This window comes from Barbus barbus, assembly GCF_936440315.1.
Source record: "Barbus barbus genome assembly, chromosome: 2".
Classification (NCBI taxonomy): domain Eukaryota; kingdom Metazoa; phylum Chordata; class Actinopteri; order Cypriniformes; family Cyprinidae; genus Barbus; species Barbus barbus.
The window spans coordinates 8,553,563-8,579,208 of NC_136730.1; the positions used below are offsets into that span (position 1 = coordinate 8,553,563).

At 38.5% G+C, this 25,646-nt stretch overlaps 2 protein-coding genes and 1 pseudogene across 4 annotated transcripts in view; 1 reads left to right on the forward strand and 2 right to left on the reverse strand.

Annotated features, from left to right (window-relative positions):
• The first annotated feature begins 630 nt into the window (after positions 1-630).
• Positions 631-9,288, forward strand: hacd4 (3-hydroxyacyl-CoA dehydratase 4). 2 transcript variants are annotated; one of them, XM_079445779.1, is made up of 7 exons: positions 631-733; positions 3,313-3,419; positions 3,768-3,895; positions 4,234-4,343; positions 4,765-4,871; positions 7,926-8,060; positions 8,190-9,288. In XM_079445779.1, the coding sequence occupies exons 1-7, from the start codon at positions 720-722 to the stop codon at positions 8,270-8,272; spliced, it is 684 nt and encodes a 227-aa protein (XP_079301905.1). In that variant the 5' UTR covers positions 631-719; the 3' UTR covers positions 8,273-9,288. The 2 variants fall into 2 exon arrangements, with proteins under 2 accessions (XP_079301905.1, XP_079301906.1); XM_079445780.1 differs by having other exon boundaries at positions 643-733; positions 3,359-3,419; positions 8,190-9,282.
• A 692-nt stretch (positions 9,289-9,980) lies between these two features.
• On the reverse strand, positions 9,981-10,742 carry LOC306877058 (secretory phospholipase A2 receptor; the record flags this gene model as incomplete). The annotated part of the gene is made up of 1 exon (XM_079428585.1): positions 9,981-10,742. The coding sequence occupies one exon, from the start codon at positions 10,740-10,742 to the stop codon at positions 9,981-9,983; it is 762 nt and encodes a 253-aa protein (XP_079284711.1).
• Positions 10,743-18,104: 7,362 nt separating this feature from the next.
• LOC306877066 (focadhesin-like) overlaps positions 18,105-25,646 on the reverse strand; it is a 49,612-nt pseudogene continuing 42,070 nt past the window's right edge. Inside the window, exons 34-40 of the transcript in view lie at positions 24,722-24,982; positions 24,527-24,616; positions 23,257-23,381; positions 21,284-21,459; positions 19,828-20,079; positions 18,882-18,957; positions 18,105-18,178 (exon numbers count right to left, since the gene is read on the reverse strand). The product of the transcript in view is annotated as a focadhesin-like (transcript). The remainder of the gene's footprint in view (positions 18,179-18,881; positions 18,958-19,827; positions 20,080-21,283; positions 21,460-23,256; positions 23,382-24,526; positions 24,617-24,721; positions 24,983-25,646) is intronic.

Sequence of the window (25,646 nt, forward strand, 5' to 3'; positions counted from 1 at the left end):
ACGCAATCCATCTCAGCAACACCTGACAATAAATGCGGAACACACAACTATTATACATTTCAAATTTGCACATATCAGACCTGTACATACATAATTGTCTATATTATGTATTGTGTTTTTGCTGTTTTGTACATTGCCTATTTGTATATTATTCTTTATTATCTGTGTGCTGTCCTGTTGCTGTCTTTCTGTTGCACTGTGGAGCTTCTGTCACTATAACAAATTCCTTGTATGTGTAAACATACTTGGCCAATAAAGCTCATTCTTATTCTGATTGTTGGCTCCTTTAGGATATATATTTTTTTCTAATTTAATAAAATAAAATCTAATTTGATACTTGGGATAAAATGTATGATTTAATTGTAGTGTAAAGGCAAATTATTAATGTACAAGTTTTATTCACACACTTGTAAGAAACCATTAAAATCAGCTTGAGGTATTTTAACAATAAATAAATAAATAAATAGCCTAAACATAAATACCCTACTTAAATGAAAAATATGATTAGATGTGTCATTCTATTAACTGCAAAAAACTAAAACATATTGACTGAGGACTCGTGCTGTATGAGCCAAACATAAAAACATACATAGTGTGTGTTGGGAAAACGAACTGTAGATCTGCCCCCTTGACGTCAGAGGGGGAGTTCTGTGATCAGAACTTCCTCGCGCATTTGATTTTACCCTTGATGTCATATTTTGTCTCATCACTTCGGAAGCATGGAAGGAATGAGGTAAATATCAGTATCGTTCAATCGGCGTATATTGTTGACATCATTCAGCAGTCATTCATGTCGATCTTTAGCGCGCTGCCTCACCCAAAACATTCTGTCCTATCGACACATATATCACATGTAAAATGGGGCATTTCAGCTGCGTTTCATGCAGGCGCTGTCGTTTTCCCAGATGCACAATTACTACAACGAAAGCGTAGCTTTGTAACAAAAATGGGGAAAATAAAATAAAACACAATCACACATTCTAAAAACTTCTTGGCTGTGTGTGTGTTAACCCAAAACAAAGTTCAGTGGAATGGAACTCAATGCACGGTGCGCGTTCTAAGAGGTCCGTTCTAAAACCGAACGCCGAAAAACAGTTAAAAACTGAGTAACGTTAGGTGGAATGAAAGCACGTGTCCTTTTGAAAGACAGCCATCGTGGTCAAGTTAGATTTGTGTTGTTACACTGTCGGGAGGAGATCATAGCTAACCCCTAACCCAGCTCTAACCCTAAACCTATTACATTGTTACACTTTCAGATAAACATCATTTACTATTTTTAATATATTTTTCCCCCCTCGTGGAGACCACAGGCTGTCTACTACTATCCTTGAGGCTTTAAACTTTAACTTTTAAGGAAGTCAAAACAAATACTTGGGCTATTAAAGCTTATGTTTACATAGAAATACAGGTCCTTCTAAAAAATTAGCATATTGTGATAAAGTTCATTATTTTCTGTAATGTACTGATAAACATTAGACTTTTATATATTTTAGATTCATTACACACAACTGAAGTAGTTCAAGCCTTTTATTGTTTTAATATTGATGATTTCGGCATACAGCTCATGAAAACCCAAAATTCCTATCTCAAAAAATTAGCATATCATGAAAAGGTTCTCTAAACGAGCTATTAACCTAATCATCTGAATCAACTAATTAACTCTAAACACCTGCAAAAGATTCCTGAGGCTTTTAAAAACTCCCAGCCTGGTTCATTACTCAAAACCGCAATCATGGGTAAGACTGCCGACCTGACTGCTGTCCAGAAGGCCATCATTGACACCCTCAAGCAAGAGGGTAAGACACAGAAAGAAATTTCTGAACGAATAGGCTGTTCCCAGAGTGCTGTATCAAGGCACCTCAGTGGGAAGTCTGTGGAAAGGAAAAAGTGTGGCAGAAAACGCAGCACAACGAGAAGAGGTGACCGGACCCTGAGGAAGATTGTGGAGAAGGACCGATTCCAGACCTTGGGGGACCTGCGGAAGCAGTGGACTGAGTCTGGAGTAGAAACATCCAGAGCCACCGTGTACAGGCGTGTGGAGGAAATGGGCTACAGGTGCCGCATTCCCCAGGTCAAGCCACTTTTGAACCAGAAACAGCGGCAGAAGCGCCTGACCTGGGCTACAGAGAAGCAGCACTGGACTGTTGCTCAGTGGTCCAAAGTACTTTTTTCGGATGAAAGCAAATTTTGCATGTCATTCGGAAATCAAGGTGCCAGAGTCTGGAGGAAGACTGGGGAGAGGGAAATGCCAAAATGCCTGAAGTCCAGTGTCAAGTACCCACAGTCAGTGATGCTGGTGTTGGTCCACTGTGTTTTATCAAGGGCAGGGTCAATGCAGCTAGCTATCAGGAGATTTTGGAGCACTTCATGCTTCCATCTGCTGAAAAGCTTTATGGAGATGATTTCATTTTTCAGCACGACCTGGCACCTGCTCACAGTGCCAAAACCACTGGTAAATGGTTGACTGACCATGGTATTACTGTGCTCAATTGGCCTGCCAACTCTCCTGACCTGAACCCCATAGAGAATCTGTGGGATATTGTGAAGAGAAAGTTGAGAGACGCAAGACCCAACACTCTGGATGAGCTTAAGGCCGCTATTGAAGCATCCTGGGCCTCCATAACACCTCAGCAGTGCCACAGGCTGATTGCCTCCATGCCACGCCGCATTGAAGCAGTCATTTCTGCAAAAGGATTCCCGACCAAGTATTGAGTGCATAACTGAACATAATTATTTGAAGGTTGACTTTTTTTTTGTATTAAAAACACTTTTCTTTTATTGGTCGGATGAAATATGCTAATTTTTTGAGATAGGAATTTTGGGTTTTCATGAGCTGTATGCCAAAATCATCAATATTAAAACAATAAAAGGCTTGAACTACTTCAGTTGTGTTGTAATGAATCTAAAATATATGAAAGTCTAATGTTTATCAGTACATTACAGAAAATAATGAACTTTATCACAATATGCTAATTTTTTGAGAAGGCCCTGTACATATATTTTAAGGTTGTTTCCAGTGTCGCAAACAAAATTTGTCATCGCCTGAGGTAGCCTAAAAGTGCTTCGCTTGATCGTTTTCTAACGAGTTATCACTTTATTATGGATTATTCAAAAACAACAAAAAATATAGGCCTCATTTTCCCTTTCAGGTTGTTAACTAACTTCATAAAAAGTATAGCGAAATTAACCTCAACCAATTGCACACTTAAATTTGTCGTCATGTTGAAGAATAATATGCAAGAGGGCTATATTAATGACTTTTTCTCCCAAATGTTGCATAAGTCTATCACTTAAAAATGTAATCTTTTGCAGGGTTAGCCTCAGTCTCATATATCTCTTTTCGTACAACTTGCTTCAGTTCTGTGGACACACATGGGTTTTTGCCAACATGACAGCCAGATTTCTCTGTTTTGGGGAAGGTAAGCAACAGTTATGAGCTCATTTTGAAGTGCTCATGTAAATAATCCTGGGATGTTAAACAAACCCACGGTTTATTTACATCTCTACCATTTGTACTCAGGATGTTAGAGAACTATTCAAGTGCTGTTAAGAGTTGTGTAACAACCAAAGCAGAGCACTCTTGTGAAAGAGCTCTTGACTTCCACAAATATCTGAGCTAAACACATTACTTTGCATTTTTAATGGAAATAATCAAGTGAAATTACTTAAAATATGTCTACTTGGATTTAGACTGTTCATAAAGATTGCTGTTTTCATTGCATTAATTAATCACAGACCTCTTCTGATAACTTGTTTTTTGTTCTTAGATGCCCAGGCTGGCACCTTCTATTTTGTGGGCATTATGATGGGTGCTTGTCAGCTTCTGTCTTTGTTAGAACTGTTTCATATTGCAGATGGTTTTGAGGAGTGCAGACTTTTTCCTCGCTTTATGCAGGTAAAATCTAAAGACCATATTTACAGCACTAATGTAGAAAACTGAATTTGCCCAACTGCACCTAAGAAATAATAAAAAGAGCTAATTTAAACCAACTTTGTTTTTTTTACTCAAGTTTTACTTTCTAAAATCTAGCTCCTGTTTTTTGTGATATTATGAAATATTTCCCCAATTCTGGCCATAAATTGTGATTCAGTCAGAATGAAGTGCATATGATTTAGTGCGTAAGGAAGTACATTTAAAAAATAAAAAAGTGTCCATTTTAGAGCTATATGGTTTTTAAGCTTTCTGATGTATATTAATCTTTACTGTTCATTAATGCAGTTTTCCATTTACAGGTGATGGAGAGAAATGTTCTTCTGTTTCTCCTCATCAGTCTGGAGGGGTTTCGGAGTAAACCGATTGTGTGTGTGCAGTTTTATCTGTGGAATATACTGGGCCTTCTCAGGTTTGAGTCTTTTATGTTTGCATGCAGACTTGTATGAGTAATTTTAAAGGTTGTCTTTATTCAGATACTCTTTATAATAACTTTTAGAAACACGAAGTTGCCGGTAAATTCACTGTGGCATCAATATAGAACTCTCAAGAGCAGTGGCCTCAAACTCAATTCCTGGAGGGCCACAGCTCTGCAGAGTTTAGATCCAACCAGCTCCAACTCACACCTGCTTGGACGTTTCTAGTGATCCTGAAGACCTTAATTAGCTGGATCATGTGTGTTTGATTAGGGTTGGCGCTAAACTGCACAGAGCTCTGGCCCTCCAGGAATTGAGTTTGAGACCAGTGCTCAAGAGTGTCTTGAAGACTTAATGCAAGTTTTTGAGCAAAGCATTCTGTTTGTAATATTGTGGTTTGTTTTTTTTCCCCCATAGGTATCCAAATGAGATATTTTGCCTTGTAGGGACACCATATTTTAAAATGCTATGGGTGCATCAAACATTCTCAATCCCAGTGTACTTGCTGTCTGCTGTCACAGAAGGTAGTCAAGTCAGCTTTATTGTCAATTCTTCCACATGTACAGCACATACATACAGAGAATTGAAATTGCGTTACTCTCAGACCCTTGGTGCATACAGTTAACATTAAACACTGACAGTAGACGTTCAAATACAGATAAATACAGTTTAAACGTGTACATACAACTATACAGATATACAAATGAAAAATAAAGAAAGAGATGTATAAAGTGGCATAAGGCACATGGCAGATAGAGTGCAAACCAGTTAAATAAAACAAAACTGTGCAGATATATGTGTAGTGCAAGAAGAGCTTATCAGTCTGTTAAAGTGACAAGAGAACAGTCTTTTTATCAGACTATCCGAAGAGGTAGTTTGCAGTCAATGCTGGATGAGGTAGTGATCAGTCCAATGCTGTACAAGTGACAGGTGCTGGTCACAGTTTTTTTTTTTGTGGGTGGGGGGAATTTCCTGGGGATGTGGGGAGCTGGGGGGGGGGGGGGTTGCAGTATCCGAGTTCAGTGTTGCATGGGGTAAAAGAGGGGAGGGGGGGGGGGCAAGGACGGGAGGGAGTTCAGCTTCCTGACAGCCTGATGTATGAAGCTGTCCTTCAGTCTGCTGGTCCTCATGGCAGCAGACTGAAGAAGCTGTGTGTCGGGTGGGTTGGATCACCTGCAATGCAGAGGGCTTTGTGGGTGAGACGGGTGCTGTAAATGTCCTGGAGGGAGGGGAGAGAGACACCAACGATCTTCTCAGCTGCTCTCACTATGCGTTGAAGTGACTTGCGGCAGGATGCGTTGCAAGCGCCATACCATACAGTGATGCAGCTAGTTAGGATGCTCTCGATGGTGCCTCTGTAGAAGGTGCACATGATGGGGGCCAGGGCTCTGGCTCTTCTAAGTTTGCGGAGGAAGTAGAGACGCTGCTGTGCTTTCTTGGCCAGTGCTACAGTGTTGTTAGTCCAGGAGAGGTCCTCTGTGATGTGCACACCCAGGAACTTGGTGCTGCTTACTCTCTCCACAGTCGCACCGTTGATGGGCAGAGGGGCATGCTGAGTGTGTACTCTCCTGAAGTCAACAACAATCTCCTTCGTCTTCTCCACATTCAGAGAGAGATTGTTGTCACTGCACCACCCGGCCAGGCGGCTCACCTCGCTCCTGTAGTTTGTCTCATCTCTGTTGCTAATGAGACCCACCACAGTCGTGTCATCCGGAAACTTGATGAAAAGGTTGGAGTTGTGTGACGGTGTGCAGTCGTGGGTCAGCAGGGTGAAGAGGAGGGGGCTCAGCACACATCCTTGGGGGGCCCCAGTGTTCAGTGTGACGGTGCTGGATGTGTTAATGCCGACCCGTACTGCCTGAGGTCTCCCTGTCAGGAAGTCCAACAGCCAGTTGCACAGAGAGGTGTTGAGCCCCAGCTGGACCAGTTTGTGAGTGAGCTGTTGAGGGTGATGAATGCTGAACTGAAGTCTATGAACAGCATCCTGACATATGAGTCTTTTTTGTCCAGATGTGTGAGGGCTGGGTGGAGGGCAGTGGCGATGGCATCATCGGTCGAGTGGTTGGACCTATATGCAAACTGGAAGGGGTCCAGGGAGGGGGGGGGGGGGGGGGGGCAGACTTGATGTGGTGCATGACTAGCCGTTCAAAGCACTTCATGAGAATAGGAGTGAGTGCTATTGGACGGTAGTCATTGAAGCAGGATGGAGATGACTTCTTCGGGACTGGAATGATGGTGGTAGCTTTGAAGCATGTGGGGACAACGGCCTGATTTAGCGAGATGTTGAAAATGTCTGTGAAGACATCAGTTAGTTCCACTGCACAGCCTCTCAGTACACGCCCAGGAATGTTGTCAGGACCCAGAGCTTTGCGTGCATTGATCCTGCTGAGGGATCTCCTCACACTGTCCGGGACAGCGTCATCACCTGGTCGCCGGGAGGAGGTGGAGTCATCTGTGCAGTGGTGCTGTTTTGTGCCTCAAATCGAGCAAAGGCGGCATTCAGCTCGTTCAGCAGGGGGATGGTGCTGTCACAGGTGGGGGCTTGTAGTCCTTAGGTACAATGTGATTACGATTAAAATGATATTATTTTGGAGACCATTATGACAGTTTGGGAAAAACTTAAATGACCATAACACAATCTTGGGGATCAGCTAGCTTTGAAAATATAAATTAAGTGGTCAAAGTAGAAAATGTATATATTTTTTTCAAATTTAAATTATATATTTTTTTCAAAAGCCATTAGGTGACATTAGGACATAAAAAGGATAAAAATAACAATACCCCTATAAATTAGAGATTCTCATAAAACCTAAAAATTAAACCTTTCTCAACATTGGGAAAATGTTTAAGGTTTAATATCCCTTTTGCCCATCTCTAAGAACCATCTGTTAAATATTTCTACTATGTGCAAAGACTGGTTCATTTATGATGGTTCATGCTAATTCATATGTACACTAGTATCCCTATGCACATACACATAAATATTTCGAAGAGTTTTTTCATCTACTGTATATTTAACATTTTATGAAAAGAAATTTAACCACAAGTTTAAGAATAATCATTTTTAATGTCTAAATTGAGTCCTGATGTCCTCTAGAAAAAATAAAATAATTAACAATTACCCCACAATAATTGTCACGTATATATTTAAACAGAACATAATTTATGCTTTTTGATATTTTTGCTCGGCACAACAGAGTTTGCTGACTTTAACAATGCTCTTACAATCTGACATGGTAAATCTAAAATTGTTGCTCGAACGTTACCGCAGCCTTTGTCTGGGCCTGTACAAATTGTCTTAAGGACGCCATTTAAAATGGACAGCTGATCTGAGCCAGCCGGAAATGAGTTAGCACACTTTTCTTATGGATAGTATGCTGATGTCAATTATATTTAGTGGTTAATCCGGAAATGTGCTGAGAGAGAATGATCCTGTTGCAGCATGCCCAACCATGATAAAGAGTCACAGCTCATTTCATTCAACATAACAGAAAATTGAGCCTTTGTAGGTTAAAATATTTTGGTCAGCTTTCAGTCACTAACCGCATTCTCTTTTCACCATCTTTCTATTCTTTTAGGAATAAGCATTTTGCATATGTTGCTGTACTTGTCTGAGTCTGAAGGAATGGATTCAGTGCGGCTTGAAGTCCCTGCATCAATGTACATTTATTCCCCATACATTCTTGTGGGTTGGTTGCTGCTTCTTGTATTAGGTAAGATAATGTGATTTGCCTAAAAAAACTTCTGAATTTCAATGCATTTGAAACAATATCAGACAAATTCATTAAGTTTTATGAAGCATGAGTGTTTCTGCTGATTGTCTTCATCTGTCTGTTTTGAAGGATCCAGTTTAACAGTACTACTCTTGCTGAAGGAAAGGAAGGAGAATCTGGAGAGCTGGAATAAAAAACTGAAGAACGACTAACCAGAGAAATTGTCAGTACAGGTCTTCCCATTCACCAAAGCCAAATATTTTATTCTTAAGGGTATTATGTTGGAGGCTAAACTCCTCCCTGTGTTGAAACACAATTATGTTTGTTTGTTTAATGGCACAATTAAAATGGATACATTATTGGTTATTGCATTACATTATATTAAATTAACTGAAAAATGCACATGCTTTATACAAGCTTCACATTTCTGCTTTTTTAAACAATCAAAATCATTTTCAAAAACAACTACTTATCAAATGTCAACATCTAAGTATCACCTAGTCACAACAATCTTCTCTGATTTTCTTTTTCATTGTGTTTAAGCACAGGCTACACAACTTCGAACATCATACACATGCTATATTTTGATTAATAATGTTCCTGTAGGCATGCATTTGCATAATTTACAAATATTTGCTGTCCAATTTAAACACACAATGTATTCTACTTAAAAGAAAAGTTGAAAAGTGAACTACAGACATTGGACACATTATTGATAGGCTACCATACTCAGCATTAAGTTGATCAACATTAACTGTGTTTTTGTGCTTTAGGTGTTCTTTAGGTATGCCTGCAAGGAATAATTTCAAATAGAATAATATCTTGCCTTTAATATTTAATTAAAAAAAATGTTTTTGCTCACATATTATTAATAAAAACTGGCACACAGCTTACAAACATTGTTCAACACAACCTATAAAGTAATTTAAATTATTATTATTGTCATTATTATTAAAACTTTTTTTTTTTATTCACTTGGTTCCTTCAAGAAAGCAATTATATGGTGTCAGACCTCCTGGATGCTCAATATTGCTGCCAGCAGATTCCAAAAGAAGATAAATAACTGTATAATAGTAGCCTACTACTTTGTTTTCTTCCACAAAAAAGTTTTAAAAATACAAAAGTATGTGTAAAAATGGATGTATTAAGTGCTCGTAAGTTTTTCGGTCTAGTTCTCATGAGAGCACTTTGAGATTTGGTTTGGTGCTCACTGCACATATAACTATACAAAATAAAATAATTAATAATAGTAGTATTGCACTTTTTTTTTTTTTTTTTTAAATAAACAAAATAGTGTGATAATACCTTTTGTATTTTAAAACAAAAAGTGAGTATTAAATAAAAATACAATTATTTTATAGTACACTTTAAAATTACAGCGCTAATGTTTACATTTTAATTTTTTAATAAGAATTTTCAAACCTAAAATCAGGAAGTTTTTATTTTGGTGGGTTGCCGGTAAATAAATGAATGCGTTGTCTGTTTTTGCTGAGTGAAACAATTTAGCATTTTGCTTTGAAACCGGCAGTGCATAGCCTAGATTTATGCTGTCAGTTGGAATGGAAATCTTATACAGTATTACAGTTAGTCAATCTAAACGTGATTGTACATTAACAGCTGTCAACCATGTCGGAACGCAAATAAGCGTATTTAGGATTAGTATTTACCCAGAGCATTTTTAAATTTTGCCTGCGTATGTGCAGCTGCGCACCACTTATGTGCACACCTGCATATTGGCATGCATTTTACATGAATGTCATAAGCTACAGTACTTTATATCTGAAAGTTTTAGGAAAACATTGTCACAGAGTTAGATTTCATCATGATATTCACCCATTAAAAGCAAAGAAAGTTTCTGAAAAGTACACTTCGAGAAACTCCTCCTATAGTGTCACATCTGCTGACCTAAGGTAAATCGAGTCAATCTTTGTATTTTTCCTTGATGCAGAGAAAGTTGAGTCTCCGCTCACAGTCTGTGGGTTTACAAACCCCCTGTGTTCTATCAAAAACCCCACAGCGCTGGTTCATGGCAGGGCAATGGATCTCTTCATCCGAAGACCAGACATTATATCCAAAACCGGCTCCGTTTACCCAAAACCAGTTACCAGCTAGAAAGCGCAGACCGGTCCACACTTCATCTGTATCAGCTACTGTGCTACTAATCTTTGCTTCTCCCATGATGTCTTCTGAGTGTATTATGGCCAGGTCAGTGTAGTTTTGTCTGCAGTATTCCAAGGCCTCTTCCCATGTGCTTTTCTGATGCACCACAATCAGCTCATAGACCTTCATACAATAAAATTGGAGACTGGAATCACAAGGGAAGTCATGCAGTTTAAATGTGCGTTTGTCTACAGCGCCACATTTTTGATCATCGTCATCAGGTTGGTTTTCACACCAATATGTAATCGTTGCTTCTCCACCTTCTGACCATATCCATTTGTTATTGTCTTCTCTGTCTCTCTGAACTCCAATCCAAAAAAAGTCGTCTTTAATTAGAGAATTGTGAGATAAATCCTCTAAATCTTTACTTCCGACAGTGGACAGGTAATCATAGTGCCTTGTGCAGTGCTCCTGTGCCTTTTGAAATGGCAAAGTCTCGTTCATGAGAAAGTGATATCGGTAGATGCTAACATTCAGCCCAAAGAGGCACGAAAAAAGCAGCACAGTGATTGAAGCCTGCATGTTGATCTAGATTACCTCCAATGAAGCAGCAGAATTCTGAATAAATGTGGTATTATCCATTTATTTAAGATATTACTGACTTGTTACCACACCTTTTTACAAATTTCTGGCATGAACAGACCAATGAAAACCAGGACCGCTCTGACATTGAGAGTCACCTTGACGTGGTATGCCCTTCAGTTATTACATAAACAAATGTATTTTCCTAAAATGCCTACTTTAGGCAAATCGGATGGCTCAAGGAAAGGACATACTTACAAACCCATTTAAAGCAGTTAAGGCATATGACACTGGAAATGTCTGGAAGAAGCAAAAACAGAAATTACTTTTTTATATCACCTATTTCTTTACTAGAATCATTCAAATATATGGAAAGTATTTATTTTGTACGAAGTAAATTAGCATATCTTGTTTTCTGCTTACTGTTAGAGTAACAGTAGATGGACACATCTGAAAACAAACATTTTCACTTCAAATTGATTTTACAGTACTTTTCACAAAAATACCGTTCAAAGCAGTTAAAGAGGGAAATTATCTAAGAGCCCATGGTAAGACAAAGAGGCTCAATAAGGTTAGAAAATAAAAGAATTGTAAAAACGATAATAGTAAGAAATATTATACAAACCCCCAATAAAATCACCTGTTTAGAGATGAATTTGCTTCAGAGTATTACAGGTATTACAGTCTCACATAACCCGAGTGGCAAATTAGGTGATTCACCTTATATACAATGTGAGAAAACATTCAGATTAGTTGTAAAGATATGGGAGGTGTAAACTTTTCCAAATCTGAAAAGAAATCAAGTCTTGCCGGGCTAAACAGACCAGTATTTAGATTTTTACTGGCCCCACCACTAATAAAACAACTGGGTTTTACGGTATAATTTTAATGAGTTTAAATTAATAAAATACAGTACTTGTGCTGAAAAACACTGGCATTGATTGCAAAACATTAGTGATGTATGTAGGTCTGCAATTTTTAAACCATTTTTACTGACAGTTCCAAAATCATTCCTTTTAATAATTTTTAAAATTCCCCTGATCTGCCCTAAAAATCCTCTAGTAGCTGACCATATAATATAAGTATTCGCAGTTAAATACTGATAATATTTGTCTGCCGTGAAAACTGTAATTATATTCTGGCACATGTAATTATATTCACCAGTAGATGGCAGCAAACTATTAAACGTTCATGGTTGCTGTGAAAAGATGAACCAAAGTCCAAATGTTCCACATTTATTCTCTTCAGAAATCATGTCAGATTAAAAACTGAATCACAGGCTTCCAAATCTTCTATCCAGAATATAACTGCATCTCTGTCTATATTATTTAAAGGGATAGTTCACCCAAAAATGAATATTTTGTCATTAATTACTCATCCTCATGTCATTCCAAACCCGGTAGACCTTCGTTCATCTTTGGAACACAAATTAAGATGTTTTTGAAATCTGAGAGCTTTTTGATCCTGCATAGACAGCAACACAACTGAAATGTTCCCAGGCCCAGAAATAGTAAGGACTTGTTTTCAGAAAGTTCTTGTAGCTTCGTAAAATTACGGTTGTACCCCTGATGCCACATGGACTATTTTAAAGATATCCTTACTACCTTTCTGCACCTGGGAACATTTCAGTTACGTTGCTGTCTATGGAGGGTCAGAAAGCTCTCGGATTTCATCAAAAATATCTTAATTTGTGTTCTGAAAATGAATGAATGTCTTGCGTGTTTGTCCTCGCAGCATTTGAATAATTTTTTAATACATGCAATTTAGTCACAACACCCAGTTGCAGCATTTTACACTCACATAACAAAAATGTTTCTTAAATTGAAGTAACTACAAGCATAATGCATTAAAATGACCATATCAATATTCACAAGACCGCACTCTACTGACATTTATATTACTTCTCATATTACATATTAGTTCTGAAATAAACTAATGTATTAAGCTACCTATCTTTTACATTTAATTTTATGTTTAGCAGTTAAAAGCAAGCAAACAAGGTACCTAGCAAACATCATTACTATCAAAAAAATCCTATCACACAGTTACAGTTGTCTGTGAAGCGTGTAAGACAAATGAGCCATTGACATACTTAGCGTATGACACAGAGAAAGTTGAGTCTCCGCTCACAGGCGGTGGGTTTCCAAGCCCTCTGCTTTACATTATAAACCCCACAGCGCTGATTCAAAGCAGGGCACTGGAGCGCTCCGCCCGAAGCCCAGACCTTTTATTGAAGGTCTGCTCCATTTACCCAAAACCAGTGGCTAGCGATAAAGCGCAGACCAATCCACACCTGCTTTGCTTTTATTCATGGTTTCTGCCATAATCACATCTGAGCTCAGTATGAGCAGATCAGTGTAATGTCGTCTGCAGTATTGCAGGGCCTCTTCCCATGTGCTTTTTTGCTGCACCAGGATCAGCTCAAAGACCTCCATACCAAAAAATTGTATTTGCCAACTGCAAGTAATACTGTGAACATGATGACACGCACTCGATCATCTGCGCCACTGGAGCTAATGGTTTAATTGATTCTGCTGTTGTTCTTCTTCTGGTTCTTCCTGTACACCTTGATTGACAGATGTCTCGTCCAGTCAGCGGTGAGTAATCTATTCCCAAACCAATGGCGCTGTCTCAAACTATACCTACCTCTTCCGGTTTGTCTTATTTTTCATTGTGTTTTCTTATTGTTATCGGAATTGTTATTTTGTTTTTTAGATTTGCATTTGCGTTTGTAATTTATTTTGTTTTCAGAATCGTGATTTGTTTTGCACTTCTCGGCCACCGTAGTTACATGTTAAAATGGCGCAGCTGTGTTCGGACACCGTCCAGGCCGCTCCGCTGAGATTTTGCTTTAATTTACTTTTACTTTCTCTTTTTACACATTTCACATCGGCACTGATCACCTATAACATAGAAACACTTTTGGACATTGGGAACCACTACACTAACCTGTTCCAGGACACTTTAGCCACGAATCCAGCATGGCTACTCGAGATTCTTCGGAACGCTGAGATAAACAATAACCCCCTGAGGCGACGGATCAAGAAACACAGCGGGAAACGCGCTGGGATTCGAGAGACTCAGGAAAAGGGCTCACAGTCCTTCTCTTCTGAGAAGACTGAGCATTCTGCTCGCAAATGTCCAATCATTGGAGAATAAGATGGACGATCTTAGAGCCAGGATTAGTTTCCAACAGGACATAAGGGACTGTAATATCCTTTGTTTGTTAGAAACATGGCTCTTGTCCTCGGTCCCGGACACTGCTGTAGTGCCAAGTGATAACTTCTGTTTTACGGATGAATAGAACAGTAGAGGCCGGTAAATCCAGGGGTGGAGGAGTGTGTTTCATGATTAACAAGAAATGGTGTGATCCCAGAAATATCTCCATTCTGTCGCGTTCCTGCTCGCCTCATCTGGAACATCTTTCCATTATTTGCCGCCCATTTTATCTGCCCCGGGAGTTTTCATCGATCATTGTTACTGCTGTGTACATTCTACCACAGGCTGATACCGGCTTGGCTTTGTCTAAGCTTCACGATGTGCTCAGCGGCTACATTAACAAACATCCTGACGCTGCCTTTATCATCGCGGGAGACAAAGCTAGCCTCAGGCAGGTCATGCCAAACTTTCATCAACATGTATCCTGTCCAACTAGAGGACCAAACACATTGGATCATTGCTACAAGAATGTTCAAGAATGCCTACAAAGCCTGCTCACTACCGGCTTTTTGCAAATCGGACCATGCCGCCATTTTCCTCACACCGGAATATAAACAAAGGCTCGTTCAGGATCCCCCGGTGCAGAGAGTAGTGACGCGCTGGTCCTCCCACTCAGAGGCTATGTTTCAGGCGGCTCTTGATGACGTCGACTGGAACATGTTCCGGACGAGTTCTTCTGACGTCAGCGAGTTCACGGATGTAGCATTAAGCTTTGTAAACACGCTAACCGAGCAAGCTACATAAACAATAATGAGAAGGACATTCTCCAACCAGAAACCGTGGGTGGACAGAACAATCCGTGCAGCGGTTAACACACGCACTGCCGCTTACAATGAAGCTCTTCTGACCGGGAATATGAGCGAGTACAAGGCATCGTGCTATGCTCTCCGACGCTCAGTAAGAGCCGCCAAACACAGATACAGAGAGAGAATTGAGTCTCATTTCCAGCTCAATGACTGGACACATCGACGGATGTGGCAGGGACTGAAGACCATCTGTGCTTTCGGAAACAAATCCTCCACGGAGGTGAGAGCAGATCCGTTGCTGGCCGACAAGTTAAACATCTTCTACGGCCGCTTCGATTGCTACGGCGGCGGCGCGACTATGCTGTCCAGCGCGTCAGGAAGCAGCAGGCAGAGCAGCGATGATCCTGTAATCACCGTGTCGGAGGATGGGGTTCGGAGGGCGCTAAAGAAAGTGAACGTCAGGAAAAGCAGCCGGACCTGATGGGATAACCGGCCGTGTTCTGAGGTCCTGCGCTGATCAGCTCGCTGGTTTGTTCACTTCTATCTTTAATGAGTTCCTTGCTACCTCCGTGGTTCCCACCTCATTCAAAAAATCCATCATTATCCCTGTGCCAAAGAACAATAAACCCTCTTGCCTGAATGACTATTGCCCAGTCACATCTATAGTCATGTAGGTTTTTGAGAGACTTGTAAAGAGCCACATTTGCTCCTCCATACCTGATACTTTGGACCCTCTTCAGTTTGCCTATCTCCCAAATAGATCTACTGACGATGCCATCTCTCACGTCCTCCACTCTTCCCTCACACACTTGGACAGCAACAATGGGAATTATGTAAGGCTGCTATTCATTGACTATAGCTCAGCTTTCAATACTATAGTCCCCATCAAGCTGGCTTCTAAACTCACAGACCTCGGCCTAAATTCCTCACTCTGTGACTGGATTCAAGACTTCCTCACCGGCAGACCTCAAGTGGTGAAAGTTGGCCAGTTCACCTCAAACTCCATCACCCTCAACGTAGGAGCCCCACAGGGCTGTGTCCTGAGTCCCCTGCTCTACTCTCTCTACACGCATGACTGCGTGTCCTCTCACAGCTCCACATCTATTGTCAAATTCGCTGATGATACTGTGGTTCTGGGCCTCCTCTCCAACAATGATGAGACGCATACTTGGATGAGGTAGAGAGACTCACATCATGGTGCCAGGACAACTGTCTCACCAGCAATCCTGAAAACTTTCTATTCAGGGACCATAGAAAGTGTATTGACTCAGTGCATCTCAGTATGGTATGGAAACAGCTCCAATCAGGACTGCAAAGCACTACAGAGAGTTGTGCGCTTAGCTGAGCGCATCTCAGGGTCTGCTCTCCACTCTCTGCAGGACATCTACCTCAAACGCTGCAAAAATAGAGCTGTCAAAATCATCAAGGACACTAATCACCCTGGTAACCGACTATTCACTTTGCTTCCATCTGGTAAGTGCTTCCGTAGCCTGATGGCAGAAACTGAGAGACTTAGAAGGAGCTTCTTCCCCCAGGCCATCAGGCTCCTAAACTCTTAACTCTGTGTCATAACATCACTTGACTCCATGTAAATATCACCATATCAATAAGCTATTCATAATTTTTCTCTACCTCATATTGCTGCCATTTAAATACCCTGTACAACTTCTTTTGCACTTTCCTCTTTATTACTATTTAAGTCAACAACATGCTGACCTGCACATTTATATTTATATTTTTTATCTTTTATTTTATTTTAGTCTTATTTTTTCTACTTTTCTTTTTCTTAATATTTGTATTCTATATAATTGCACTGTCCTTGGAGCGGACCTGACCTACATTTCACTGCTGGTTATACTCTGTATAATTGTGTATGTGACAAAGAAAAAAAAATAAATCTTGTTTTTGTTACCGCCACATTGTTCACTGGAGGTTGGTTCTCCAATCTCCCAACTGTCGATTGTTGCTGCCTCACCTGTAGACCACTTCTACATGCTCTTGTTTCGAGGATCTCTATGAAGTCGGGTGTAAAATAAAGAGTAGTATTTTGGAGGATCAGAAAGCAGTCGCAGTTCATCGTTGCTGATGGTGGACAGGTCACCACGGTGCTTTCTGCAGTATCTGTGCCCTTGACCATGTCAAATACATGTTCACATAAAAGTGTTTTCTGTAGAGGCTGATGTTCATTCCAAAGAGGCCCGACAAAAACACAGCAACTGTTGTCTTTCTATACAAGTTGTTGAATGATTCCGATGAGGATTTTAAGCTCAGCAGTAATAATGAAAAAAAGGTGTGAATGGCTGCACCTTTACTTGTCAAATTAAAGTGACTCCACACCTCTCAAAAGTGACGGACCAATCACTGCATTACGCTTCTGAACCATTACCTTAACAAATGACAATTTCTGCCAAGAAAATCTCATGGAACAAAGACAACAAAATTCCTTCAAACAAATTGCATTTGGATTCACTGCAATTATATGGACTACTGTTCAAAAGTTTTTGAAAGAAGTCTCTTGTGCTCACCAAAGCCGTTTATTTGTTTAATAAGTAATATTGTGAAATATAATTAACATTTAAAATATTTTTTTTCTGTTTGAATGATATTAAAATATAATTTTGCCCTGTGATGGCAAAGCAGAATTTTCAGCAGCCATTACTCAAGTCTTTAGTGTCACATTTCTAATGCTTCTAAGAAACATTTCTTCTTATTATCAATGTTGAATACTTGTGCTGCTTAATATTTTTGTCGAAACTGTGACACATTACAGATGTCACAATTTAATGCATTCTTGCTGAATATACTGTAAGTACGCATTCTTACTGAGCACAAACATTTGAACAGTATTGTATTTTTAAAATGTAGTATGTGTATATATTTTTTGTTTGCAGCCAATGGCCAGAGTATTAGCGATAAATGTTAAGTGACTAATTAATTTGGAGCTTTTTGTACAATCATTCTACCCTAAAGAATGTCGGTCAGGCCCCATGGCTAGCATAAGCTACAATTACAGACCATCAGGCATCTGCATTGTATATCAGCTGGTACAGGAAAGTTTCAAATCAGCCTGAGCTGAATTTGAAGTATTTATTGAAAGCAAATTTATGCAAACAGTGCAAGCTTCTTGTGAGCTGAAAAACATACTTGGTGTGGCACAGAAGTATTTAGTTTACATACTTAATTGGTCACAGAAAAATGGTCAATACATTTTACATGCACAGCCATTTTTATGCACTTTTTTGTTATTGAATACTATGGTATACCTACTTTGAAACTATTAAACATGTCAAGTGTCCATTCTGGTTTGGAACACTAGACACTGGGTTTATCACTAGAGTTTGACTGAATATGCATGTAAACAAATGGTGTCCTTGGTGTGTCAGAGCTTTCAGTGGGATCACCAGCCATACGCTCTGGTCCACACACCCTTCTTCTTGAACTCAGAGCTGGATCTCAGAGCCATTAGCGTCGCTAAGATGGAACGAGATTCAAATGAGAGTCAAATGAGAGATTTGTGTACATGAATACTGTACACGTCACGTAACAATCCTTTGCTTCTTATCAAATCACGTAATAATACTTTACGTCAAGTCAAGCCAAGTTGAGCTTTGTCATTCCGCTACATGTGGGGACATACAGTGGAACGAAATGTCGTGCCTCGCAGGACCACGATGTTACATAAATACAGTCATACAACAATGAAGTACAAAAAACACTATAAACCTATACACTACTAACCTACTGACAGATTTAACTATAAGTATACTATATAAGTATTTACCCTATACAAACTAAAAGAATAAAGGATAAAAAATACAAACTATACGAATGTTCCACAAATACTGTACATGTGCAAAGAGAGACATTTTGAGTCAGCAGCTGGTTGGGGAACAGTGCAGGATGATTTGTAGTGCATGAACATGTAAACATACATATATTACACTCACCTGTGTGTAGCACACTTCGAGTTGACACTATTTGGAGACGAACAGATGACATTAAAAGACATAAAAGCACCATCTTTGGGACCCGGAGCAGCCGCTGCGTCTGATCGCGCCACCATCTTGGATCGAAATATGGTGGCGCGGATACTTCTTGTTATCAACACATTTTAAAACACAAATTAAAGACTGATATGAAATAATAAGAATTTGACTAAAACAAAGTGTCTCACCTTTGGCTATAAGTAAGGCAGTCTCAGAGAAACCAAGTTTAGGACCTTCTGTAATACTGAAGAGCCAGTTGATGAACTGAATGCATGAAGAAAGAAAGATTGGTATTAAGTTTTTTTTTTTTTTTTTTAAGAAATTAATAAATTACTTTTATTGATAAAAGAAGCGTTAACTTGATACAGTAAATTCATATAAAAGTTAATTTCATATAAATGTTGTTCTTTTTAACTTTCTATTCAAGGAATTCTAAAAAATAAAAATCGATATTCACAAAAATACTTAACAGTACAACTTTTCAACATGTTAGAATGATTTCTGAAGAATCATGTGACACTGAAGATGGGAGTAATGATGCTGAAAATGTAGCTTTGCCATCACAGGAATAAATGACATTTTAAAATACATTCAAATAAAAAACTCGAAAGAATTTTAAAGTACAATGATATTTCACTGTTAACTTTTTTTTACTGTATTTCTGAATAATAAATTATTGCAACCTTGGTGAGCATAGGAGACTTGCTTCAAAAGCATTAATAAAAAAAATCTCACCAGCCTCAAACTTTTGAAAAAGTATCAAAGGAATATATTAACTCTGTTTTTAATTACTATGGATACTGTGCAGATTCTTAGCGATTATAAGCATTGCAATTTGGTGTGTAACTCAATGTATATATATTACATTTCCATAGTAGTTATATATATATTACATATTAGTTATATAAATAAATGTTCAGATGTTCCAATGTAAATGTTTGGATGTTTTAAACCATTTTCTTTGTTGTCTTAATGCTTTGGCAATACAAAATGTATTTTTGTCATACCAATAAAGCTATTTGAATTTAAATTTGAACTCCATCCACACGATTTGTGCAATGGACACGAATACCTTAAAACATTCAGCAGAACTACACATTTAAATAGTAAAACGAGAGATGAAAGATGCTGTACTTTCTGTGACTGGGACTTCCACGGCTCTTTGGCGAGTAGTTGCTTTATGCTGTATGGGATTCCAAGTAGGCATGAGGCGAGCGACAGCTCAGTGGTATCAGGGTTGACATAGAGGTTATGGGACAGTGCTATTGTCTGAGAGGACTCTTGCCAGGGAAACCACTGGGCCCTGATGCCAACGAGAAGCGGGGCACAATGGTCAGCCCAAGACACCACTGCTGCAGCAAACACACTGAGGAGGAAGTCTGTGCCCTGCGAAGTGATGATAGACATTATGTTTAAGTCAGTGAACTGGTAGTATCTTACTTCCTGCTGCTGTGTTTCATAGAGAAAACAACTTTGTATCATTAGGCCTACAGCAAGGCAACCCAAAAACACTTGGTGCAGATGACAGTGACTGCTCTTTAGAGAGGCATATCCACATAAGATTGTAAAAATCTTTCTCTACAGAAGTCCACACTGCCAAATCCTCACATTTCCACAAGATCAACAGCGCTCCAGACATGCGTAATCTCTTCAGAACATTTAATTCTCTCCTCTATCCCCCTCCTCTACCTCCCACCACTTTGATAACCGCTAATGACTTTGCCTCTTTTTTCACAGACAAAACTAGAACAATCAGTAACCAGTTCTCAACTCCACAGGACCTCCAATCAACCACATCCACTGCTCTAACTCCCATCTTCTCCTTCTGTCCCCTCACCGAGGCAGAAGTATCCAAACTTCTCCTCTCCAGCCATCCTACAACATGTCCTCTCGACCCAATCCTTTTTCATTTCTAGACTGGACTACTGCAATGCTCTTCTGGCTGGTCTGCCATCAAACACAATCAAACTTCTACAAATGATTCAGAATGCAGCGGCACGACTGATCTTCAACGAGCCCAAAAGAGCGCATGTTACACCTCTCTTCATCTCCTTGCACTGGCTACCAGTGGCAGCTCGCATCAAGTTCAAGACACTGATGCTTGTATACAGAACTACCACAGGCTCAGCACCCTCATACTTCCACTCACTATTACGAACCTACATCCCCTCCAGAAGTCTGAGATCTGCTAGTGAGCGACGCCTTGTGGTACCATCACAGAGAGCCTCAAAATCACTCTCCAGAACATTCTCGTTCACCATTCCTGGCTGGTGGAATAATCTTCCCACCCCTATCCGGAATGCCGGATCCCTGTCAATCTTCAAGCAACAACTGAAAACTCATCTCTTTCGGCAGTACTTGACTTCATCCTAAACTCAAATAGGATTAATTTGTATCAAATCAGTACTAGCTTGTACTTATTTGAACAATGACTGAGACTTGGTGTTACGAGCACTTCCTCTGTCTGATTGCCTCTTCAAGATTAATCGCTTTTTGTATTCCCCAATTGTAAGTCGCTTTGGATAAAAGCGTCTGCCAAATGACTAAATCAAAAACATCAGATTATGCAGTGCAGTTATACGGCACATACCTCTATAACACTGACACATTTAACAGAAGGAGATCCGTATGCTACGTTTCTGATGTGGCCCATTAACTCCAAAAGACACTCCATTCGTTTAGAGACCCCTGAAAACAAACAAAACATTGTGCTTTCTGAATCAACATAACATGATTCAAGTTCATCAAAAAGGGGGCACTTTATGTCTATATAGATTTTCATATTTTTATTTCAGTTTTCATTTTTTAGTACATCAAGTTGAGCTAAATTAAAATGAGAAATGTTGCATTGGCAACTAGCTGAAATATATATATTATTTTATTTCAAGTGATGAAAATGTTTTTAATGATTTTAATGACAGTACTATGGTATACCAAATTAATTCTTTTTTGCATTGTTTTGCATTTATTTGATCAAATATAGTAAAAAAAAATAGTAATATCATTAAATTATTTTATATTATTATTACAATTTAAAATACGTTTTCTATTTTAATGTTTTCAATTGTAATTTATTCCTGTGTTGCAAAGCTGGATTTTCAGCATCATTACTCCAGTCTTCAGTGTCACATGATCCTTCAGAAATCAGTCTACTATGCTATTTTATTTTAATAAAATAAAATCTGTACTGTAACTTTTGACCAATTTAATACATTCTTGGTGAATGAAAGTATTCATTTCCCAAACTTCTGAACAGTAGTGCGCCTTTTCCCAATAACATTTTACTAGTATATACAGTTCCCTCCATAAGTATTGGAACAGTAAAGACAAAATTCCTCTGTTGGCTGTGGAATCAAGACATTTGCAAATATGATTAAAAGATGAATATGAGACAAAACAGTTGAACATAAGGCAAATATAAAAGATTAAAAGCTATTATTTAGTTGCAGATCCCTTGCACACAATCACAGCAGTGAGTCTGTGACCCATAGACATCACCAGACTCTTGCTCTCATCCTTTGAAATACTTTTCCCAGCCTTTAATGCAGCCAATTCCAATTGTTGCTTGTTTTGGGGAGTTTCTGCCTTTACTCTCCTCTTCAGCCGGTGAAATTCATGTTCAGTCAGATTTAAATCTGGAGATTGACTTGGGCAATCTAAGACTTTACATATCTTTGCCCTTATAAATTCCTTGACTGAACTGGCAGGGTGTTTTGGGTCATTGTCCTGATGCAATATGAAGCACTTCCCAATGAATCTGGTGGCATTTTCTTCAATATTGGTAGGCAAGATGGTTTTGTACCCTTCCAAATTCATTCTGCTACTGTCATCATACATTAAGTCATCAGTAAATTTGAGAGGGCCTGTTCCAGAGGCAGCCATGCATGCCCATGCCATGACACCACCTCCACCATGCTTTACAGATGAGGCTGTATGCTTGGGATTATTTGCAGTTCCCTTTTTTCTCCACACTTTTGCTTTCCCATCACTTAGATAAAGGTTCATCTTTGTCTCATCGGTCCATAAACACAGTTCCAAAACTCTTCTGGCTCACCTTTGTGCTTTTTTGCAAACTCTAATCTTGCCTTTCTATTTTTGGTGCTGGTCAGAGGTTTACATCTTGCTGTGTAGCATCTGTAATTCTGTGTCAAAGTCTCCTGAGGACAGTAGATTGTCAGAGCATCACCCCAGCTTTCTGGAAGTTGTTGGTGATTTTACAGACATGTCTTTTAGGGTTAATTTTCACAGCTTTTATGATTTGTCTGTCATCAGCTACTGTTGTTTTCTCAGCCGATCAGGTCGTTGTTGGTTGCTGGTGCCGCTGGTGGTTTCCAAACTCTTGATTTCTCCATGCCCTTTGTTTTTGCTAGAGCTCTAACTGACTTCCTCTTTTCTTTTAGCATCCAAATTGCTTACGTTTCTCTCAAAGTCAGCTCCCTCATCTTCATCCTGGTTTGTGTGTGTCATCATCGAATGCAAGATTCAGAATACAGAAGTAATGGATATAACTGATACGACACATTCCCTGCTTTTAATATCTGAAGAATTAATGCAACAGGACACAGCTGATTTGTTTCTTAATCCCCACCTGGAGGATGGTACTGATGACATCATTAAGTCCGAGCAGAGGGACTCTGCCTTTAGAGATCAGGTAGGATAGGATGAACGCTGTTTTTTTCAACATTAGCCTGTAGAGGGAGCACAAAGCAAGAAGAACTGCGTTGGGGTTGTACATCTGTTGATTTAATGTCTCTAGCCACTGTCAGTGCACCTTTGAGCAAGTAATTTAACTTGAAAATTGCTCTGGAATGGTTGTTACATTACATGATAAATTGCAAAACAGCAGAAGCTGTCCTGTGCTCTTGCCATGAATTATGATTATCATTAGTTATTATGAAAGGAGAAGAAAACCTTCCATGGATGAAAGCGTAACTATTCATCACTGCAAACAGTTATGCATTATGTATGCGTTATATTTGAAGAGACTTGATTTTCTTGCATAAAATGAGCCTCATTACTAAAACCAGCAACAAATTGAGGAAAAACAAGAAATATTTCAGGATCCTTTTAAGACATGTTGCCTGGAGGCAGAATTGTGTAATAATGGAAATTAATTAATGAAAGACTTTGCTGAGGCCAGAAAATCTAAACTAAGTGCTGCTAATATATATATATATATATATATATATATATATATATATATATATATATATATATATATATATATATATATATATATATATATATATATATATATATATATATATATATATATATATATATATATATATATATATATATATATATATATATATATATATATATATATATATATATATATATATATATATATATATATATATATATATATATATATATATATATATATATATATATATTTTTTTTTTTTTTTTTTTTTTTTTTGTTATTTGCTAATTCAACAAGTTGGAAGCACATGGTTAGGGACAGACCAGAAGGCATCTTCATGAAGAAAGATTAAGACTTTAAAAAATGCATTTCAATAAAACGCTTAATTTCTGCAGATGTGTTATGAAAATGTCTATAATAAAAATGCTGGCATCAGCAATTCATAGTTCAATTTACTATATACATGTTAAATGAAAAACAGCAGGCATTTAATTTGGATATTCAGTCATCCCTCAGTCATTATTAATCTTTTTTTGTCTTTTTTTATGCTTCTTGTGCTTGCAAAGTGAGTAAATGGGTTCATTACACTGAAGCGAAAGTAGTATGACTACATATCATGATGAAACATTTCAACACAATCAGATTTATAAAGCTATAAATCACGAACATTCGAGTTATATTATACCTCAGTGACTTTGATTATGTGGTCTATCTCAGTGTCGCTCAGTTCAGACAGACATGAACACGTGGCTTCATACAAATCCACATCACCAGCCTACAAAACGACAAATATCACTGGACAGCAGCAGAACTGGCTAAATGTTGAGTTTTTAGTCAACATGTTTGATTATAACACTTCTCACAGATTGCTAGGACATACCGGTATATTATCAGGTAAGAGGTTAAAGATCTTTTCAGTGGTAGAGCACAGGGCGTTCCAGCAGTTTTGTGGCGGATTGGGGACCGCCATGGCTTTGGTCAGGCCGTGCAGGATGGACAGACACAGGGGCAGGCGCTGAGGACGTGTGTCTGGCACAAACTGCTGGACTGCCCGACTGTCCACGTACACCTGCAGTTTGTCTTCAGCCACATGCTTCATACAGGAGCTCAGGCACTCGTAGAGAGAAGCCCTAGTGCGGAGCTGTGGAGGGTACAGATGTTGAGAAAATTACGACAATCAGAGCAGACTGAGAGAAAATGACAAAACAGTATGACGTTTTGAAACCAGAAAGCCATGATGAACTTCTAACAGATGATAACGCTATGAGATAATTAGCTACTAATTGCTACTTTACTTTTAAGCATCTCTGAAAGTAACATTTCAAAGCTTTCAAAAGGGATAATGTCTAACAAATTAGTAAAAATTAGATTTAGAAATTTTCTAAAGAAAATTGCAAAAATAATAAAATCACAATTATTTTAGCTCTATATTGTAAAATCACAATATTTAATACCATTAATCATAAATTTAATCTAATTTATTTAACTTTTTTTAAAAAGTTGTCTTTGTAACTGGACTTCCTTGTACTAAATATAATCGAACAGAAAAACAAAACAAATAAAAATGTGATAAATAAAATAAATACATCTAAATACATTTTGTTTAAAAATCTTTTGTAGTGTACTTCCACAACTTTCTGAAAACTAATAAACATTTATTCAACATACAGTATAAAACAAGACAAAACTAGATTGCTTCGAACAATAATCACTTGATTACTTCACTTTCATAATTGCTGGAAGCCATTATTGTAATGGAAAATGAAATTTGATTAAAATTCATTTTTATTTGCTGTGGTATTCTG